We start from the raw sequence: 19,261 nt of genomic DNA, 5'->3' as shown, positions 1-19,261 counted from the left end.
AGACGATTCCCCGAGTGGGCCCGTGCCGGCGGCTCCCCCACCCCTCGCCCGCCTGCGGAGGCCCAGGCACCCGCGGACCTCGGCTTCCCAGCCCCGCCGAGCGAGGAGCCACGCAGTGCTTTGCCCCGAGGGGCTCAGTCTTTTATTAAAGGACAGGAACAGGGTGTGGCCAGGACCCAGGGTGGAGGCCGCTGCGGCGCGGGGCAGAGTGTGGGAGCACAGGCCGGGAGCTCCTCTCCCAGGAGGCCGGCCTCAGGTCCCCTCCGCCTCTGCGTCCCATCCTGTCAGTGCTCTGCCCTCACTGTCCGCAGCGCTGCCCCGCCCGTGACTCCGGGGGCACCACGCAGGGGGTGGGGCGGCGACAGTGTGTCCACGGCCTCGTGGCCCAGCAGGGCAGGCAGCAGGCCACAGGCACATCCCGAGTTTGGGCTCTTGGCTTCTCCCTGGCGCCGTCCTCGTCCCCGTATTCAGTCCTGCCTCTGAGCTCTGCCAACCCAAGCCCTGCGCAGGAGCCCCCCGCCCCCCAGGATTCCGGGGCCTTGCCTTCCCTATCCTGCCTATTGGGCTTGCCCAGGCGCCAGCTCCAGCTCCTCCCTGCGCTATTTCCGCGGAGTGAGTTCCCAGGCCCAGAGTCAGACTCGTCAGCCTGGGTGTCAGGGGCTCCTTTCCCCTCAGGATAGCCCACCCTTTAGAGTTCCGGCTCCTCCCCCAAGGACCTCGGCTCCTCCTCAGCTCCCCCCACCCCACCGGCTATCCCTTAGCCCCTGCTCAGCTCCTCCTCAGCTTCCTCTGAACTTCCCTTGAGCATCTCAGCTTATTCCTTAGCTACCCTTAGCTTCCCTCCTCTACTCCCCCTCAGCTCCCCCTCAGCTCCTCCTCAGCTCCCCCTCAACTACTGCTGGGCTCCTCCTCAGCTCCCCCTCAACTTCTCATGAGCTTCCCCTCCGCTCCCCCTCAGCTCCTCCTCAGCTCCCCCTCAGCCCCTCCTTTGCTCCCCCTCAGCTTCTCATGAGCTTCTCATCAGCTCCCCCTCAGCTCCTCCTCAGCTTCTCATGAGCTTCTCATCAGCTCCCCCTCAGCTCCCCCTCAGCTCCTCCTCAGCTCCTCCTCTGCTCCCCCTCCGCTCCCCCTCAGCTCTTCCTCAGCTCCCCCTCAGCTCCTCCTCAGCTCCCCCTCAGCTCCTCCTCAGCTCCCCCTCAGCTTCTCATGAGCTTCTCATGAGCTCCCCCTCAGCTCCCCCTCAGCTCCTCCTCTGCTCCCCCTCTGCTCCCCCTCAGCTCTTCCTCAGCTCCCCCTCAGCTACCCCTCTGCTCCCCCTCCGCTCCCCCTCAGCTCCTCCTCAGCTCCTCCTCAGCTCCCCCTCAGCTCCCCCTCAGCTCCTCCTGTGCTCCCCCTCCGCTCCCCCTCAGCTCCTCCTCAGCTCCCCCTCAGCTCCTCCTCAGCTCCCCCTCAGCTTCTCATGAGCTTCTCATCAGCTCCCCCTCAGCTCCTCCTCAGCTCCCCCTCAGCTCCCCCTCAGCTCCCCCTCAGCTCCTCCTCTGCTCCCCCTCAGCTCCTCCTCAGCTCCTCCTCAGCTCCCCCTCAGCTCCCCCTCAGCTCCTCCTCAGCTCCCCCTCAGCTCCTCCTCAGCTCCCCCTCAGCTCCCCCTCAGCTCCTCCTCTGCTCCCCCTCAGCTCCTCCTCTGCTCCCCCTCAGCTCCTCCTCAGCTCCTCCTCAGCTCCCCCTCAGCTCCTCCTCAGCTCCCCCTCAGCTTCTCATGAGCTTCTCATCAGCTCCCCCTCAGCTCCTCCTCAGCTCCCCCTCAGCTCCCCCTCAGCTCCCCCTCAGCTCCCCCTCAGCTCCTCCTCTGCTCCCCCTCAGCTCCTCCTCTGCTCCCCCTCAGCTCCTCCTCTGCTCCCCCTCAGCTCCTCCTCAGCTCCTCCTCAGCTCCCCCTCAGCTCCCCCTCAGCTCCTCCTCAGCTCCCCCTCAGCTCCTCCTCTGCTCCCCCTCAGCTCCTCCTCTGCTCCCCCTCAGCTCCTCCTCTGCTCCCCCTCAGCTCCTCCTCAGCTCCTCCTCTGCTCCCCCTCAGCTCCTCCTCAGCTCCTCCTCAGCTCCTCCTCAGCTCCTCCTCAGCTCCCCCTCAGCTCCTCCTCAGCTCCCCCTCAGCTTCTCATGAGCTTCTCATCTGCTCCCCCTCAGCTCCTCCTCAGCTCCTCCTCTGCTCCCCCTCAGCTCCTCCTCAGCTCCTCCTCTGCTCCCCCTCAGCTCCTCCTCAGCTCCTCCTCAGCTCCCCCTCAGCTCCTCCTCAGCTCCCCCTCAGCTCCTCCTCAGCTCCCCCTCAGCTCCAATGCGCAGCCTCCTGATGTGGCTCCCGAGGCTGTGTGTAGAGCAGTGGTTCTCAAAGTGTGGCCCCCGCTCCAGCAGCATCACCATGACCTGAGAACTTACTAGAAGTGCAAATTTTTGCTCTCCTCCCCAGACCCACTGAGTCAGAAACTGGGAGTGAGGCGGAGCAGGGGCTGGCAAGCCTGTGGCTGACACAGCAGCTGGTGCCCGCGGTGCCCGGGCCTTCCTCGCTCTCGCGCCTCCTCACTCCCTTGGTTTGATCCCGGAGCCTCCGGCCTCTGCTCAACGCTCGGTCCACTCGGAACCACGGTGCTCACCGCAGGGGCAGGTGCGCGGCCGGGGTGGGGCCGGGGTCCCCCGGTGCCCTCCGCCTCAGCGCCCCACCCGAGCTCGGCGGGCGAGCTCCCTTTCTGGGTCCCTCCGGCCCTTCTCCGTCCTGGAGGGTCCCTCTCCGCCTCTGCCCGCGTCCTCCCCTGCGCCGCGCCCACTCCCGTCTGCTGGCGGCAGGCCACGCGCCCCTGCTGCGCCACCCCTGGGCCTTGTGGCCGCGGCTCCTGCGGGGTGGTCAGCCCGGGTCAGCCCCGCGGGAGGCCGGCGAGGAGCCCGTGAGGGCCGGGCGGGGGCCTCGCCTGGGGGACAGGCAGCCCCTTTAGACTTTGCCCAGAGACCTCCGGGCTCAGCGTGGCCGGGGGCACATGCTCCGTCCCTCTGTCCGCGCAGCCGGCCGGGGCCGCGGAGGCCAGACGCGCACAGGCCGCCACGTTCCTCGGGCGCCTCGGCGAGGCCCTCCCCCCGGTCCGGCCGGCCTGTGAGGGGCCTGTGAGGGGCCTGTGAGGGGCCTGGGAGGGGGCGTCAGCACAGCCCGCCCGCCTGCCTCTGCCTCCACCTCCGCCTGCGCCTCGCCATCCAGCTCCCGAACGGTGTCCGGCCCTGCCACAGGCTCGGGAGGACGCGGTCACACCTTGGACTCCGACTCCGGCGGGGGCAGGCGGCCGTTCCGCTCCGTGTCGCCGCCGGGCCCCGCGTCCGCGCCCTCGCCGGGCCCCTCCTCCTCCGCCCTCTCGTCCAGGCGGCTGGGGATGGACCAGTAGAGATGGGCGTCGAGGCGGGCGGCCGCTTCGGCCAGCTCCCGGGCGCTGCACGACGGCGTGGGCACCTCGAAGGTCTGGTGGAAGCTGGCGTAGTCCACCTCGTAGAAGCCGTCCTCCAGCGTGAGCACCGACGTGAAGCGGTGGCCCCACAGCACCTCATCCACCAGGTAGGAGCTCCGGGCCTGGCAGGTCATCCCTGCGGGGAGGCGCAGGGGTCAGCGCGGTCCCGCCATCCCGCCCGCCTCCGCCGCCCCGACTGCTCCGAGGCGCCGCTCGGGGAGCTTCCCGGGGACGCGGCCCGGGCATCGTCCAGGCATGGCCCCTGCACAGGCCTCCCCACCGGGCCTTCCCAGCCCGGCCGGCGCCTCCTGGGGGCCGCCGCCTCTGACGGTGCTCCCCACAAGAGCTAAAGCCTGGCCCCTCCCCGGGTTCCCCCCCCACCCCCCGGGCTCCCCCCTCCCCGGGCTCCCCCCCCCTCGCCCCCGCCATCTGACACCCTTTCAGAACCTCTGCCGACGACGTGTCTTCTCTTCCAGCCGAACGAACATCCCCGGCTCCCCCACCACTCCTCGTGTGACCTGCCTTCCAAAAACGTGACCTGCTCGGGTGCACACCGGAAGGGCCGCGCAGGGCGCCCCAGCGCTCTGGGGGTGCCAACACCGGCCGCGGCCTGCTGGGCGCAGAGGCGAGGGCTCGCCACTCTCTTCCGGCCGCGGCGCCTCAGCTCATCGGGCCCAACATCACGTTACGTAAACATTTTTGGAAGCTGTATCACATTTTGCTGCAACATTAAGCCTGTGGCCAGCTAAAACCTCCAGTTCTTTTTTCACCAGAGCTCTTCAATGCGGTGCTTACATAAGTGATTTTTTTAAAGCCTAAATGTAGAATTTTATATTTATTCCTTTTAAATGTCATCTTGTTGGGCTTTGGCTCATTACACTTGCTTTTCAAGAGCACTTTGAATCCTGACTCTCTCACCCAAAATATTGCCGTCCTTCCCAGCCTTGTCTGTCTAGACAAGTCAGGCGGGTCCCATCCTTATCTCCTCCACACTGTCCTCCCCAGTCCTCTGCACTCTGGGGCCATGTCCTGCCCTCCGTGTCGGGTTGGCACACCCACCAGGGCAAGCGACCGTCCTGCTGCTCCCGGGTATCTCCCACGGCCCACGTCCAGCTCAGAGCAAGGCAGAGTGGAAGACGGAACCTTAGCTAACAGAGCCTGGCTCTCGGCATTGCAAGCCCTGGCCCGAGATGTCCTGGGGACGTGGGTCTTGCTCTTCCTCAGGCGAAGGCTGCAATGGCAGGGATCCGGGGGGGGGGGGGGGAGGCAGAAGGGGCAGACGGGACACTGGGGAGAGAGGTCGGTGAGGAACAGAGGCAGGGGCTGGGGTGCCAGGGGGCCGGGCAGGGACCTCTCTGCAGGGACAGCAGATGCCTCAGGGCCTAGCAGGAGGGTGACAACTGTCTAGACAGCAAGGAGAGGGCCTGGGTGAGTAGGAGAGGCAGGAGCTAGAGGGAGCAAGGTGTGGGGTGGTAGAGAAGCACTGGGGAGCACTGGGGCAGAGGGTGCTGGAGGAGAGGCTTGGCCAGAAGGGCCAGGGAAGGGGTTGGAGGGCCCCAGCCTGGGAAGCCAGCAGAGGCCACGCTCGGGCCACACCTCACAGCCCCGTGTCACCCACTGCAGCGCTCCTATCTTCCTCCTTCTTCCGGATCCCAAGCCTCAGAGCACCTCGTCTGTGCCCCTGCGTTGGCCTCTTGCCACTGGCTCCCAAGCCCCTCGCCACGCAGGCCTGACTTGGAGGTCCTGACAGCTCCTTCTGGAAAGGGCTAGAAATGCTGCAGTCATCTATTTCCTTTGTCAGTGGAAGTTGAGAGAGCCTTGATGGGTGGGGAAACTGAGGCAGAAGTGAGCCCAGCCGGCCACCTGTTCCTAAGATCCAGGCTAGTAGGAGACCCTCAGAGCACCACGTTCAGGGACCTGGACCTGGGAGCCATGGAGAACTCTCCGAAGCTACCCCTGCTCCCTGGAGCACCGTGCCCGGAGCTGCACGACCCCTGCCCTGTGGCCTTATGTCCCCCTCCCTGGCGACAGGCCTCAGGCTCCCCGGCAGTCTCCGCCCTGCGAAGGGGCACGATTGCAGGAGGTGACCTTCCTAGGAGCGGGCCAATTGGGGGGTGCACAGCGCCTGGGCCCTGGCTGCGAGAGCTCGGGCGCTGTCCCGGCCCGGTGACCCCCGCCCGCCTCGTGGCTGCCACCTGCCCCCGCCCCTCCCGGCCGCTCCCCGCCGTGCGCACCCGTGGCTTCCACCATGCCCTCCAGGATGACCACGATCTCGAAGTCGTCCCTCTCCAGGGCGCGGCGCGACGCCTCCCAGAAGGGGCTGGCGGCGTCGATCTCGTGGCTGATGACGAGCGGGGACACGAGGAAGAGGCGGTCGTCGCCCGTCTCGAAGCCCACGCTGAGGTCGGTCTGGTGCAGCGGGATGAACTCGCCCTCGAGCGTCTGGCGCGAGCGGATGAGCTTGGCGCGGATGGAGGCCTCGACGATGTGCGAGGAGCGCAGGTCGCCCACGCGGAACATGAGGCACAGGCGGCCGTCGCGCAGGGACACCACGGCGTGCGACGAGAAGACGAGCGTGGCGGCGCGCTTGTTGGGCTGCGAGATCTTGACGAACATGCAGCCCACCATGAAGGCGTTCACCATGGAGCCCAGGATGGCCTGCAGCAGCAGCAGCGCGATGCCCTCGGGGCACTGGTCGGTGATGACGCGGTGCCCGTAGCCGATGGTGGTCTCCGTCTCGATGGAGAACAGGAAGGCGGCCACGAAGCCGTTGAGGTTGTTGACGCAGGGCGTCCAGGCCGCGTCGCCCAGGTGCTCCAGGTCGCCGCGGCCGTAGGCCACCAGCCACCAGATGGCGCCGAAGAAGAGCCAGGTGAGCGCGTAGGCCAGCACGAAGAAGAGCAGGCTGAGGCGCCACTGCAGGTCGGCCAGCGTGGTGAACAGGTCGGTCAGGTAGCGGCCCGGCTCGCGCACGTTGCCCTGCTGCACGTTGCACCGGCCGTCCTTCTCCACGTAGCGCTGGCGGCCGCGGCGGCGCGGGGGCTCGCGGCCCGGGGAGCGCGGGGCGCCGGCGCGGGCCATGGCGGCGGCCGCAGGGGGCCTGCGGGACCCGGGGCGCGGCCGGTCAGCGCGGGGCCGACCCCGGGCGGCGGGACCGTGGCCCCGCGGCCGCCCCCCACCCCGCCCGAGGCCCCGCCCCCGCCTCCCGAGGCCCCGCCCCCGCCTCCCGAGGCCACGCCCCTCGCCCCTCCCGAGGCCACGCCCCCCACCCCTACACGACCCCGCGGCCGCTCCCCCTACACCCCTCCCGAGGCCCCGCCCCCACCCACACGCCCATTGAGGCCCCGCCCCAGCCACAGCATTCCTGAGGCCCCGCCCCACCCCACCCCTCCCGAGGCCCCGCCCCGCCCCACCCCTCCCGAGGCCCCGCCCCCACCCCACCCCTCCGGAGGCCACGCCCACCTACAACCCTCCTGAGGCCACGCCCCGCCCCACCCCTCCCGAGGCCCCGCCCCCACCCGCACCCCTCCTGAGGCCACGCCCCACCTACAACCCTCCTGAGGCCCCGCCCCCACCCACAACCCTCCTGAGGCCACGCCCACCGACAAACCTCCTGAAGCCCCACCCCACCACTCCCGAGGCCCCGCCCCCACCCCCTGAGGCCACGCCCACCTACAACCCTCCTGAGGCCCCGCCCCGCCCCTCCCGAGGCCCCGCCCCCACCCGCACCCCTCCTGAGGCCACGCCCCACCTACAACCCTCCTGAGGCCCCCACCCCCTTACACCCCTACACGCCCCTGCGGCCGCCCCCCACACCCCTACACCCCTCCTGCGTCCCTCCACCCCTCCATCCCCCTGTGACGTCCCCCACCCGGAGCGCAGGGAGAGGGCTCTCTCACTCCAGAGCCCGGGTGCTGGGGAGGCGGCCCTCCCCTCCCCTCCCCAGACGGGACACCAGCCCCGCAGCCCTCCCCCATCCTCCCCGCACCCCTCCCTCGCACAGCTGCCTGCTCCCCACGAGCTGGCGGAGGAGACAGGAGACGCGCAGGGGGGGCGGAAAGGCAGGCGCTCCCGCCCCAGGCCACAGGCGCCCCTGGAGGTCCCCGGGGACAGGGTCGGGGACGCATGGGCCGGGTGTGTGCCCCTGTGCCCTGGGTTCTTTCCGCCCCCGAGGGAGGCAGCCTGACAGGGGGCAGGAGGGCCGTGGGCCGGGGAAGAGCAGCCGGAGAGACGCAGCCCAAGTTCATCAGGAGTTGGGCTTGTGTACCCTGCCCGGCACCCCGCACCCCGCTCGGCTCTGGGTCCTCAAGGGCCCCGACAAGCAGATTAGGTGAAGAACGAAGCACCCACATTTACCTCCCCAGCACCTCGGGTTTTTCCCCCGGCAGCACCCCCCCCCCACTACCCTGAGCGCAGCCCCCACCATGCGCCCCAAGCTCTCATCCAAGGGAAGCCCACCTGATTTTGCTTCAAATGCTTCCCCCTGAGAAGCGATCTGAGCTGCAGTGTGCCCTGAGCGGGAGGTCCGGACCCCTGCCAGGGAAGGTTCAGAAGGACCTGCTTCTCTTCAACCTTCTCCTCTTCCTGGGAATGGTTCTGGCCTCCCGCTCCAGGGGAACCTGGGTGATGGGGCGGGGAAGGGGCCGGGGACGGGGAAGGTGACAAGGATCACAGATGGCCTGGATGTCTGACCAGGTCCTGGGGAGACACCGCCTGCATGTGCAGCTCCAGCCCCAGCGCTCCAGCATTTGAGTTCTGGGACGAGGTGCTCTGCTGCCAGACCTCGGAAGGCCGTGTGTGTGTGTGTGTGTGTGTGTGTGTGTGTGTGTGTGTGTATGTACTGGGGTAGAGGGCAGGAGGAAAACCCAAAAAAGATAGTTTGCACCTCAGGGACATCCCCCCCCCCCACATTTATTTTCCAAGAGGAGTCAGGGGGACACTGTCCAATGAAGATTTGGGTCTTCCTCTGGCCCGACAGTGGGCTTCGCTTTCCCTCCCCGCCGCCGGGATGTCCTCTAGAAGTTCTCACTAAGCACACACTGGCTCAGAGACCCCAAGTCATGCAGAAAAATACCTGGGTCCCCCGTATCCCAGTGGCAGCCCCAGGAGGGCTTCCAATGTTCTCCCGGGCTCCAAGGCAATCTGACCTCCAATCTGTCTGCTTCGACAGATCTCTCTTTCCCCGGGGGCGGCAAGGAACCCTTCGGTCTGGTCACTGCCAGGTCTCTCTCACTCTGCCTGGCCCAGGGGGCTGGGGGAGCCTTCCTCTGACCGCGTCCCCTCTCCTGACCTCCTGAGTGGAGGCTGCATATTTCTCAAGGGGGCAGTAAAGGTGTGAAATAGACTTGGCTTCTGCACCTTCCTCCGAAGATCCCCGTTCCCACTCCTTCCTAGTTCCTGTGCGCATGCCGTGACCCCTCTCTGGAAGGCCCTGGGGCCACATTTTCCTGGATGGCCCTTTTTCCCTTGGGAGTGCTGGTCAGCAAGAGGCCTTCTGTTTTGGAAGGGGATCTGGTGAAGTCTCCCTCGGGAGCAAGCTGCTCCCGAGCCCCCACTTGCCTTGGATTTAGGGGCCCAAACCCAAGTCCCCCGCAACTCAACTCACAGCGTATGGAGAGGAGAGTAGCCGGCAGCAGAGACCCCTGGGGGGTAGCGTCCATGCCCCTGACACCACCCCTCCCCTGGCCCCCTTGCAGGGTGGGAGCCACAGACACCGCTGTTTCTCCTAAATGTAGCGGCAGCTCTGGCCAGGACTTGCTATCTGTGTCATCCCCATTTCCCAGGCTCCCCTGCTCCTCTCTTGTTTCCACAGCAACCAGTCTGGCGACAGCTCTAGAGCATCCCCCTCCCCTCCCCAGTCCTGGGTACCACTAGAGGCTGAGCCACACGCCATAGCTATTTTTAACCCAAATCCCTCCTCCTGGACAACTCAGAGCTCGCCTCCTCACCCCCTCAGGAAAAAAAGAAAAAAAGAAAGAAGAAAGAAAGAAAGAAAGAAAGAAAGAAAGAAAGAAAGAAAGAAAGAAAGAAAGAAAGAAAGAGAAAGAAAGGAAGGAAGAAAGGAAGGAAGGGGAGCCCGCACAGTCTTCCCTAAGAAGCTTCTTGCTCTGAGAAAATACGGGCCCTGGTGTATCAGGGAGTAAGGCCTCTGGTCTCCTGGGGATGCAGAGGGGCCCCTGGCAGCCGGCAGCTCATCCACCGCCAGCAGGGGCCTCTGGGTGCAGGTACTGCTCTCATGCAGGCACCATCATGTCTCCCATTTTTTGAAGAGAGCGCCCTGATCCAGAAGGAGGTACCTAGAAGAAAAGAGATTCACCCAAGGAAGGGAGGTGGGGTCGGGGGTTCTCATCTTTGTCACTGATTTGTAACGCGACCCAAAGGATTTGCTTCGTTGCCTTGAACCACGGTTGCTCTATTTTTCACAGGGAGTGGACACATGCAAATACCCCGTTTCTGCCTGCTTCACGGGGTGCGCAGATCAAATGAGGCAATATAAATAGAAGGGCTTTAAAGTGTGTTTTGTTAATAGTGGAGATTCTAGAAACAACCCAAACGTCCTACAGAGAGAAAAGCCGAGGTTAGGGCTTAAAACGATTCATCCAACAAACTCCTGTGGATGGAGCCCAAGTGCTGGGCAATGTGCTGTGTGGGGGGTGGTGACAGATATGACTTTGCCTCTGCCCACGTGGAGCTCGTGGGCCAGTGGGGGAGAAAGACACACTATCACATAGCACATAATGCTAATATTACCCCTGATAACTCGTCGAGCATCAGCTATGAACTGGAAGGACTCATTTAACAGCCTTGGGGGGGACCCTGTGAGATGGGTATGATCCTCTCTGTTTATAGATGAGGAACTGAAAAGGAGAAAGGTGATTTGCCAAAGGTCACAGAAGCAGAGATCGAAGCCAGACTCCCCCAAGTGTGTCCCCGCCTCACTGCGTGCTCTTCACAAAGCCACAGGCCTCGGCAAGGTAATAGCCGCAGCGGAGAAACACAGTCGGTTACTATGCTCACATATGTAAGTGTCCGTGTGCAAGAGGCACATTCTTGCATGAAAAAGAAGCACATAAAAATATTCTTATAAGTTGATCATAACTGTACAGAAATAGCTGTAGGAACAAGGATAAAAATCAGAACAAGATTTGGAGAAATACAAATAGCTCGATACAAATTGTTCCTTTTCCCCAGGGAAATAATTAAAAGCCGAGAGTGGTGTACAAATGCCAGGTGTTATCATTAGCACTATCATACCCGCGACGTTGATCTGTTTTTCTCCAGATCCTTCAAGTTGGAATAAGGAGACACGGGCCGGAGGAGCGGAAGATGTAGAAATGGACCCTGGAGGGTGAGAAGTTGCTGCCTGAGCCAGAGAGGCGGGAAAGGTCGTAGTGAGTAATATAATCTCGGGAGGCAGTGATCTGGGTTCAAGTCTGCACTCTGTCCACTGCCAAGTTTCTTCATCCAGGAAATGAGAATATGTTATCCATCTCTTGGGGCTTGTCATGAGGCTTACAGGAGGCAATGCCTGCCTGGCATATGGGAAGGACTCAGCAAGTGCTAGCTGGATCTTCCTCACCCACCCCGGCTGCCTTCCTCTGCTCTGGTGCCACCCAGTGAGCCCTGCAGGGGGCACTCCGGGTACGTTGCCCTCCTCTTCCCAGCCCTCCTGCCCCTGTTTCTTGTTGCAAGTGGAAATACCGAGTTTTCAGCCTGAGATTGGCATCAGGAGGGCTGTTACAGCCCCAGTCAACATCCCCGTCTCCTGGGCCTGGGCCTGTCACCTGAGCCTTGAGACTGCTAGCCTGCCCTCCTCTGTCCTGCCAAGAGGCTGCTCACGTTGGTTCTGCTGTGCCAGCAGCTCAGAGAGACGAAACCGGACCCCTAGGCGAGAGTGCATTTGCATAGAACTGGCCCCATTTGTTGAGGGGGGGGTCACAGGGCTGAAGGGCCACCCAGAGGGTGCCAGCCAGCCCCCTGTCTCAGTCGGGGTGCCCACCACCCCGCCTCTGATTTATCCCTCCCCACCCCACCCACCTCAGGTCTCCAACTTCAATTCCTTGTTTATCCTTGAGCTTGAACATGGGGAGGGGGGAAATGTTTTCTTAGGTTCCCGGGTACAGAAAACAGGCAAGGTCCCAGCTTTCAGGTATTGGGACAGAGAGAGCAACTGCGCACGGGACTAGTAAAACATGTCGGTACAGTGGTCATCGTGGTGGGAGATTGGGTTTGGAACTTGAGAACGTTGAGGGCAGGAGGGGCATGGCCGGAGTCACGTCGGTGGTGGTCTGCAAAGGACCTTGTTACGGAGTAGGAAAGGGAGGTGGCTCTGGACAGGGGCATTCCTGATGGCATGTAGCTCGGAGAGCAAGTGGTACTTTGGGGCAAAAATAAAAAGGGGGAATCCCTCTCGGAGACATAGCTCCGAGCCAGGCTGCGAGGATTGGCAAGCCGAATGCAGTTCAGTTCTCAGCTTGCCCCCTCACGGAGTGCATCTGTGCAGTCCACAAGCTGTGCAGCTGTATGTGGGAGCCCTGGGGCCAGCCAACCTGGGAAGGCTTTCTTAAGCAAGATCATGAGACATCGCGGGTACAATCTTGGAGGTGGGAGAGGAGCATGACGGGAAAACAGGAGATGGTTCAGGATATGAGTTTAATGGAACAGAGAGGCCCGTCTGTCAGGAACTCTAACAATTTTCATAAATTCAAGGGGGTTGAGGGCCCTAGAAAAGGGAGAGGGAGGCTATGGTTAAAGCAGTGGATGCCACTGGAGGTTAGAGTGACATGGGGCGAAGCAGAGCCCAGCGCCAGGACAGGTGGGACCTCCCCTGGGCACCTGAGGCTGGGACACTCTCTAGCCTTCTAGCTCTTTCCAGCACAGCTGGAGGATCAGAGCCTTCTCATAACCACATCCATCTTGCTTGATAGGATTGGGTGCAGGTTGGCCATGATTTAAAAGTCCTCACTTTCCAGGTCAGGGATGGGTCCCCAGAGAACAGATAGTACTAAAACCTGGGCATCCCAGCTCCTGGGCCTTGGTTGTTTCGTTTTATTTTAAAGATTTTTATTTATTTATTTGACAGAGAGAGAGGGAGAGGGAGAACAAGCAGGGGGAGTGGCAGGCAGAGGGAGAGGGAGAAGCAGGCTCCCTGTGGAGCAGGGACTCTCTCCCAGGACCCCGGGATCTTGACCTGAGCCAAAGGCAGACTCTTCACTGAGCCAGCCAGGCCCCTGTGGTTGTTTCTTTTCCTTTCTTTCTTCTTTCTTTCTTTCTTTCTTTCTTTCTTTCTTTCTTTCTTTCTTTCTTTCTTTCTTTCTTTCTTTCTTTCTTTTTTCTTTCTTTCCTTCTTTCCTTCTTTCCTTCTTTCTTCTTTCTTTTTTTTTAAATAAAGCTGTGGTTGTTTCTTTACTCCCTGTTGCCTTTCCACTACCACCGTGGTATGGAATTCTTATCCATTGGACCCCACTGGAAAGACACTGGAGGGACCCGCGAGTGAAAGCACTAGGGAGAGTCCTCGAGTAGTGACGAAGCATCCCCTGACTCCAGTCTAATGAAGGTGAGTTTGAATATATGGCGTGTACGGAAGGCAGAGGGAACCTATAAACCTCAGCAACAGTCCCCGTGTGCCCGGGGCCATGCGGCCCAGTGCGTCCCTCGGAGCCCTCCTGCTGCGGTCTCAGTCATCCCGCTACCAGGTGCCCACTACTCGTGGAGACGGTTTAGCTGAAATGTCGCTCGGGATCCCGTAGTGAGCCCAGGATAGAGTCATCCTTCGTCTTTCCGGAACAGGGTCAAAAAAGGTATGAGGCCACAGTTGGACAGACTGAGCCCAAAAGGAGCAGTTGAGAATGAGAAAGACCCGATTTGCTAATAAGCTGACAGAAGAGGGGAGGCCTTCAAAGAGAGCTGGTCCCCTAGCTGCCATTTAGAGGTGGTCCAGGATGGGTCCTCCCTGCACAGGTGCGGCCCGGGCCCGCCCGAGAGACCGTCTTATGTGGTGGGCATGGACTTCACAACCCTGGCCAACTTTTCATACCAAAATTGGAGAAAATCTCCAAGCAGACTCCCCATTGCACGTGTTGATGATTAAGATTCTATTTAACCCACACAGATTCACTCTAGCATTACCCTGAGACAAGCTTTGGAGTCAAACACATGTGGGTTCAAGTTCCAAAACTAACACCTTCTAGCTAGCTACGTTACGCAGGCCAGCCACTCACCCTCTCAGAGGCTTGCTTCCCCATCTCAGGTCATAATATATCTGCCTGGCATCATAAACACTCACAAATACTGATGTCCCATGCCCTTTATCGCTGGTTCCCTCCTGGGCCCCCAGTGACTATTCTAGAACTTCTTTTAAAATTTTTTTTATACATGTAAGCTCTATGCCCAATGTGGGGCTTGAACTCACGCCCTGACCCCAAGATCAAGAGTCGCACACTCTACTGACTGAGCCAGTCAGGCACCCTTAGGACTTCTCTTTTGTAAAAAGATTTAAAAATTAAAAAGGATCATTTGGCAATCCGTACAAAGGAATATACACGATGGATATGTGCATATATGTTATAGAACATAACTTAAGAACAAAACTCCATTTAAACCACTCTTTAAAAAAAAAAAAAAAGATTTACTTATTTGGGAAAAAGAGAGTGGGAAGAGGGGCAGAGGGAGAAAATCTCCAAGCAGACCCCACAGTGCTGGCAGAGCCTGACGCGGGGCTCCATCCCAGGACCTTGAGCCAAAGTGAAGAGTCAGCCTCTTAACTGACGGAGCCATGTGGGTGCCCCTAAATCACTCTGTTTTAATTAGAAACCTACAGTTCCATTCCAGCTATCTGCACTTTCCCACAGTCTTACACCTCTGCTGTTCTAGAACTTCCAAGCTCTTTGTAATTGCCCAGTCCACCCTCCACCCTGATTTTTAGCAGATGGCTCTTCTGCTCTACAGGAAAGGCAAAGACCATTTGGGAGGCGCTTCTCCAGACCCTTCTCCCGCACCACTAGGTATCCCTTCTGCTCCTGCCCTTGGAGTCTTTCCTCCCTGTCGTCCCAGAAGAGTACCCTAAGTGCCGAGCTGAGGAGCTTGGACTGTGCTCAGGAAGCAAGGGGCACCCTGTTTGGGGTTTGATAGAGCATAGGGACTGACACGGTGAGAACGGGTTGCCTCTTCTTTGAGAATGGAGAGAGGGGTGAAGGGTGGGTGCAGGTCCTGGGCTGTTAGCGCCCTTCCTGATGGCGGTAGTGGCCATGAACTAGAAAGGGACACCCGAGAGAAATATAGCAAAGGGAGACCTGGCAGGACTGGGTGGCTTAGTTGACATGTCAAGGGATGGGGCAGAGGAAGGGTGAAGAGGAGAGATCACTTAGTTTTTAAACCTGTTTGGTCAGGAGAAACACAGAAATAAAGAAGTCATGTGGATTCCCAGCCTTGAGGAGGAAGATGATGAGTTCAGTTGGGGGCCCTGTCTGGGTGGCATGGAAATCCCCTGCCAGCAGCCAGAACTGTGATGCTCTGAAGAGAGCCTCAGGGTGCAGCTCAGAGGTGGTAGCCGGAGCCACATCAGTGGTGGACACTCCCCTCAGACACCGAAAGAGAACCCAAGACTGAACCTTTGGTGTCGAGCGAGGGAGCGGCTGTAGGTTTGGGCAGGCAGGGCCAGTGGGCGAGGATGAGGCTGGAGTGGCACCAGGCCCAGGTCACGGCAGACCTTCCATCCGGGGTGAGGGGTTTGGATTTTCCTTCTAGGCAGTGGGCAGTCGCTGAAGGCTGTTACATGGGGAAGCGCCGCGGTCAGACTTGTTCCAGAGAGATGTACGCTATCACTGTTTACTCTTAAACGTGGGACTTCGTGGTCTGCAGGATTATTTGAGTGGAAGAAACTGGAGGGAGGAAGACCAGTTAGAAGGCAGCTGTAGGAATCCTGGACCACAACCCTGTGGTGTTGCACACACCAAGGCGGGCAGGCCTGAGGGGCTTCACGGCGCGGATGTGCTGATTTGGGGAAGATGAGGTGAGGCAGGATGAAGACTCTGGGGTGCTGTCCGGCTGCCCCCTCAGTCCAACCCTCTTGCTCACTTCCAGATTTCGCTTCCTGAAATTCTGCTGTGACTCTTTGTCTGCTCAAGAGCCCCTGTGGCCTTCCTTTGCCTTCGGGAACTCGGAGCTGACCCCGAACTCTCCTATTTCTCTCTCTTTACTCCAGGTCTTTCCCCAACACAAACACAGCACCTGTGGTGGCCCGGGGGTAGCCCACCGCCCTCCCCCAGGGGGCCTATTTGCAGCGTCCATTTACCCTTCCTGTGGCTTTTAGAGGTGGAACTAAACTGACAATTTCAAGTTTCCTTGATTTTTTTTTTTTTTTTTTTGCAACATATCCATCACCTCACTATGGTAATACTGGTTACCGGTTAGTAGTAGTTCAATAGTTCAGTCCCTAAATATCTGTGATCCACAAAGATGGGGAAACAATGATTTCCTCAATAAATGCCAAGGGTGGGAGACTGTGGATGAGAACTTCTCAAAACACGCATTCAGATTCTGGAAGCCGTGTTTGGTGACAGAAAGGTTGAGGACCACCCACCACCTGGGCTCTGTCCCCTCCCCAACCCCCCCCCACTTCCCTCCACCCCCCGGGGGCGGCTGTTTCCCAAGCAGACTTGGTGATGGCCAGTTCCCTGGGCCTCGGACGCCCTCCGGACGCTGCACACCCCGCCATCGCCCCGGACCTGAACCCTCTGCACCCTTTAGGGCCCTGCTCGGATGCCCCACACCTGCCAGGGCCCCTCAGCGGGAGGACCTCGCGCTCCGCGCCCCCAGCGCCTCCGCACCTGCGCCCTTCCCTTAGGGACCGGGGAGCGCTGCGCACCTGGCACCCGGGGCGCACGCAGGGCGGGGAGGGGGGGGGCGACCTGGCGGCCGGGTGCCGGGGGCAGGGGGGAGGGCGCCGGGCCGCCCGGGTTCATTTCCAGCTCCTCCTCGCCCCCCTTCCCCGTCGGCGAGCCGGCGGGGCCCCTATCGCTTGGCCCATCGTCTCCCGGCCCGCTTCCTCCCGGAGGCTGTCTGGTCCCGCTCCGCGCAGAGCCCCGGCGGCCGCGGCTCGCCCCCCTCGCCCCTGCGCCCCGCCCGCCCGGCCCCTCCAATCCCAGCGCCCGGGCCTGGCGCTCCACGTCCCCATTGGCCCGCCGCGCCCCCCCCGCGCCCGCCGCCGCCCCCTCCGGGCCCCTCCATTCACACCAAGTTTGGCTCCGGCGCTGCGGAGGGAGGGGGCGGCCCGGCCCGGCCCAGCTCTGCCCCCGGCCGGCCCGACCCCGGCCCCGGCCCCCGGCCCAGCCCTTATCTGATCCCAGCTCCGGGTTTAAGAGTCCCGGCTCCGCCCGTCGCCCAGCTCGGTGCCTCGCTCCTGCCCGCCCCGTCCGTGCGTCCCGCTGCCCATCCAGGGACCGCCAAGGTAAGCTCCCGGGCCCTGTCCACCGCGCCCCGGAGACAGGGGGCCCCCAGCCCGTGGGTGCCCCCCCAGCCCGTGGGTGCCCCCGTGTCTGGCAGCACCAGTCTCCCACCTCCGGGGACCCCGAATGGACCCTCCTGGGAAGGGCTCCCCAAGAAGGAAACTCCACCCTGGCTGGTCACCTCAAGTGCCTTAGGCTAAGCAGGGGGCCGCCCGGATGCCCTCCCTACTAGGCTGACCTGGCATCCCACCGGGGCCCTCTCAAGGAACACAGTGACCTCCCCCCCACCGCACACATATGACCCTGCACCCCCACGCAGCCACTCCAGACGCCCCCCTCTTCCCAGGATCATTAGGTTACTCCCACTGCCCTGCCAGCCCGGTGCCCCCTCCCCACACAGCGGCACTCACTTAGTGACACCCACTGATCACAAGTTCACAGATGGGAAGACAGACACATCCAGCTTGGCTAGGAAGCGCTGTAGCCTGGTGTGCCTGGGACCCCCCCCTCCCCCCCCCCCCCCCACTGGCCCGGCTCTCCCGGCTCCCCCAGCTCCCCCTTCCCCACGTCTCGCCCCTCCTTCCCCAGCTCTCACCACCCCCTTCCCCAACCATCTCACAGTAAAGATCCCTAAGAAGAGCGCTGCAGGCCAGATTGGGCTCTGAAACGTTCCCCCTCCAGATGGAGAAGCCCTTCCCCATCCCACTTCTTCCCCCCCACCCGAGGAACTGCCACGAGCACCAGGCACCGGGCACTGGGCTAGGAGCAAGAGGAGGGTTGCAGCTTCCGGATTTGGGGGCAGAGAACTGAGCCCTGGGATGGAGCAGGACACAACCGGGCAGGGTGGGAGCAGGGCCTCTGGGCACTTGTGAAGCACTGCAGAGTGAGGCAGATGGGAAGTGGGGGTGGCGGAGAACCAGGGCCCAAATCTGGAACTGAGGGGCCAAAGGCTCAGGCCAGGGCTCAAAGCCTGATTCTGTTGCTTATCAATACAAATCCTGGCTAAAGATTTTTTGGCCAGTCTGCCTTAGCTGTGGTGTTTGAGGTTTTTTCCCCACCGGGACTGCTTCAAGGAGTTCGGGGTGGGAGGGAGAAGGAGATGGGAGACTTGGAGCCCAAGTGCGAGGAGGGCCATCAGCAGGCCTGGAGGCTGTCAAGGGATCAGCCGGAGGGGCCAGCGGTGGCCACTGAGTTCCATTGGGCTCCATCCCCAAACCTTCTCCCTAATCTCTATGACTTTCTGACCATGCTCTTGGCATGGTGGTGGACACAGTCCTGTGCGGAGGGGCAGGGTCTGCTTATTCCTTGGGGTGTCGGCTGGGTACGGGGGACCCAGGGTAGAAGGAAACAGGTGTCCTGGCTCCTCACTGGTTCTTCAGGGAGCAGGAAGTGAGGGAGGGGGAGGGAGGCATCATGCCAGGGAGAGGGGCCAGGGCTGGTCTGCGGAGGAATAGGCATGGCCCAGGCAGTGCCAACTCTCTTTTCCCCGCCCCTCTGTCCTTTGGTGGTGGTGGCGAGGGAGGGAGAGTGGGGGTGTTGGGGGGTGATCTGGGCCAGTCCAGCCTCCCAAAGCCCTTGCCAGCCTGGGTCCTGAAAGGAGCTGCTGTTTTCTGAGCTGTCCCCCACCCCCCACCCCCCAGCCGAGCCCGAGCAGCCAACTTGTCTCAGTGGGTATCAAATGGCAATGACTCCATGGAATGGAGGGGTGAGGGGTGGGGGGTGGGCAGGGCAGGGTTATGGGCCCATTCCTTCCGTGGTTCTAATGCAGGATCCCACTGCTGCCCCCTACGCTGGGGAGAAAAAGCCCTGTCTTCCCAACATCTGGCCCACATCCAGGCCACGATCAGTCGTGTTCGGATGGGAGGGTTAGTTGCCTGCCCACTGGCATCCCCCTCTTCCCTGTGCCCCACTGAGCGGTGCATGGGGCTCCTACCTGCACCTGCTCACTTAGAGCCCCGACTGCTCTGGCTTGGGCCATAAGGGAAGGGCCTTGCAGATGACCCAGGGACGTCCTTCCCTGTCCTCCCCCAGGGACGCTCGGATCTGGTGGGCTCAGACCAAGTCCTCTAGGGTCATCCCGGGACAGGTGGGATGACAGGCTTAGGGCCCTGGGGGTGAGTCATGCGGAAAGACCCACTTCCTCAGAGGAGAAAAGGCCTCTTGGGCCTCCTGGCAAGACGCTGTGTCTGCATACGAGGTGGAAGATAGGCCGAGCCCCCTGGCGTTGATGGGGAGGGAAGGAGACACGGGGCCTGGAGCCCCCAACGTTCCTGCCAAGGGTTATGTAGGACGGAAGGAGAAAGCTTCCACTGTCCCCCCCCTCGCCTCCCCCCCCCCCC

The 19,261-nt window shown here is 61.8% G+C and overlaps 2 protein-coding genes and 2 long non-coding RNA genes across 8 annotated transcripts in view; 2 read left to right on the top strand and 2 right to left on the bottom strand.

Moving 5' to 3' along the window:
- Window positions 1–116: 116 nt before the first annotated feature.
- On the bottom strand, window positions 117–9,317 carry KCNJ9 (potassium inwardly rectifying channel subfamily J member 9). Of its 3 annotated transcripts, none has more exons than XM_077886869.1 (4): window positions 9,083–9,316; window positions 7,936–8,096; window positions 5,712–6,577; window positions 117–3,613 (listed from the first exon to the last, which is right to left on the bottom strand). In XM_077886869.1, the coding sequence occupies exons 3-4, from the start codon at window positions 6,556–6,558 to the stop codon at window positions 3,282–3,284; spliced, it is 1,179 nt and encodes a 392-aa protein (XP_077742995.1). In that variant the 5' UTR covers window positions 6,559–6,577; window positions 7,936–8,096; window positions 9,083–9,316; the 3' UTR covers window positions 117–3,281. The 3 variants fall into 3 exon arrangements, with proteins under 3 accessions (XP_077742995.1, XP_077742998.1, XP_077742999.1); XM_077886872.1 differs by lacking the exon at window positions 9,083–9,316 and adding an exon at window positions 8,552–9,060; XM_077886873.1 differs by lacking the exon at window positions 7,936–8,096 and having other exon boundaries at window positions 9,083–9,317.
- A 200-nt stretch (window positions 9,318–9,517) lies between these two features.
- LOC144307259 (uncharacterized) lies at window positions 9,518–16,016 on the top strand. 2 transcript variants are annotated; one of them, XR_013374173.1, is made up of 5 exons: window positions 9,518–9,769; window positions 10,327–10,451; window positions 10,759–10,868; window positions 12,951–13,033; window positions 15,559–16,016. It is a non-coding gene; the product is annotated as an uncharacterized LOC144307259 (long non-coding RNA). The 2 variants fall into 2 exon arrangements; XR_013374172.1 differs by having other exon boundaries at window positions 9,518–10,451.
- Window positions 12,869–17,405, bottom strand: LOC144307260 (uncharacterized). The gene is made up of 2 exons (XR_013374174.1): window positions 17,333–17,405; window positions 12,869–15,356 (listed from the first exon to the last, which is right to left on the bottom strand). It is a non-coding gene; the product is annotated as an uncharacterized LOC144307260 (long non-coding RNA).
- Window positions 16,710–19,261, top strand: part of KCNJ10 (potassium inwardly rectifying channel subfamily J member 10) — a 28,960-nt gene continuing 26,408 nt past the window's right edge. For both annotated transcript variants that reach the window (XM_077886868.1, XM_077886866.1), the window contains exon 1: window positions 16,710–16,924. The gene's annotated coding sequence lies outside the window, so the exon portion shown is untranslated. The remainder of the gene's footprint in view (window positions 16,925–19,261) is intronic.

Source organism: Canis aureus, chromosome 38, assembly GCF_053574225.1.
Source record: "Canis aureus isolate CA01 chromosome 38, VMU_Caureus_v.1.0, whole genome shotgun sequence".
Lineage (NCBI taxonomy): Eukaryota > Metazoa > Chordata > Mammalia > Carnivora > Canidae > Canis > Canis aureus.
Note: the sequence above shows the minus strand (reverse complement) of the source record. Positions and strands in the feature narration are given on the sequence as shown.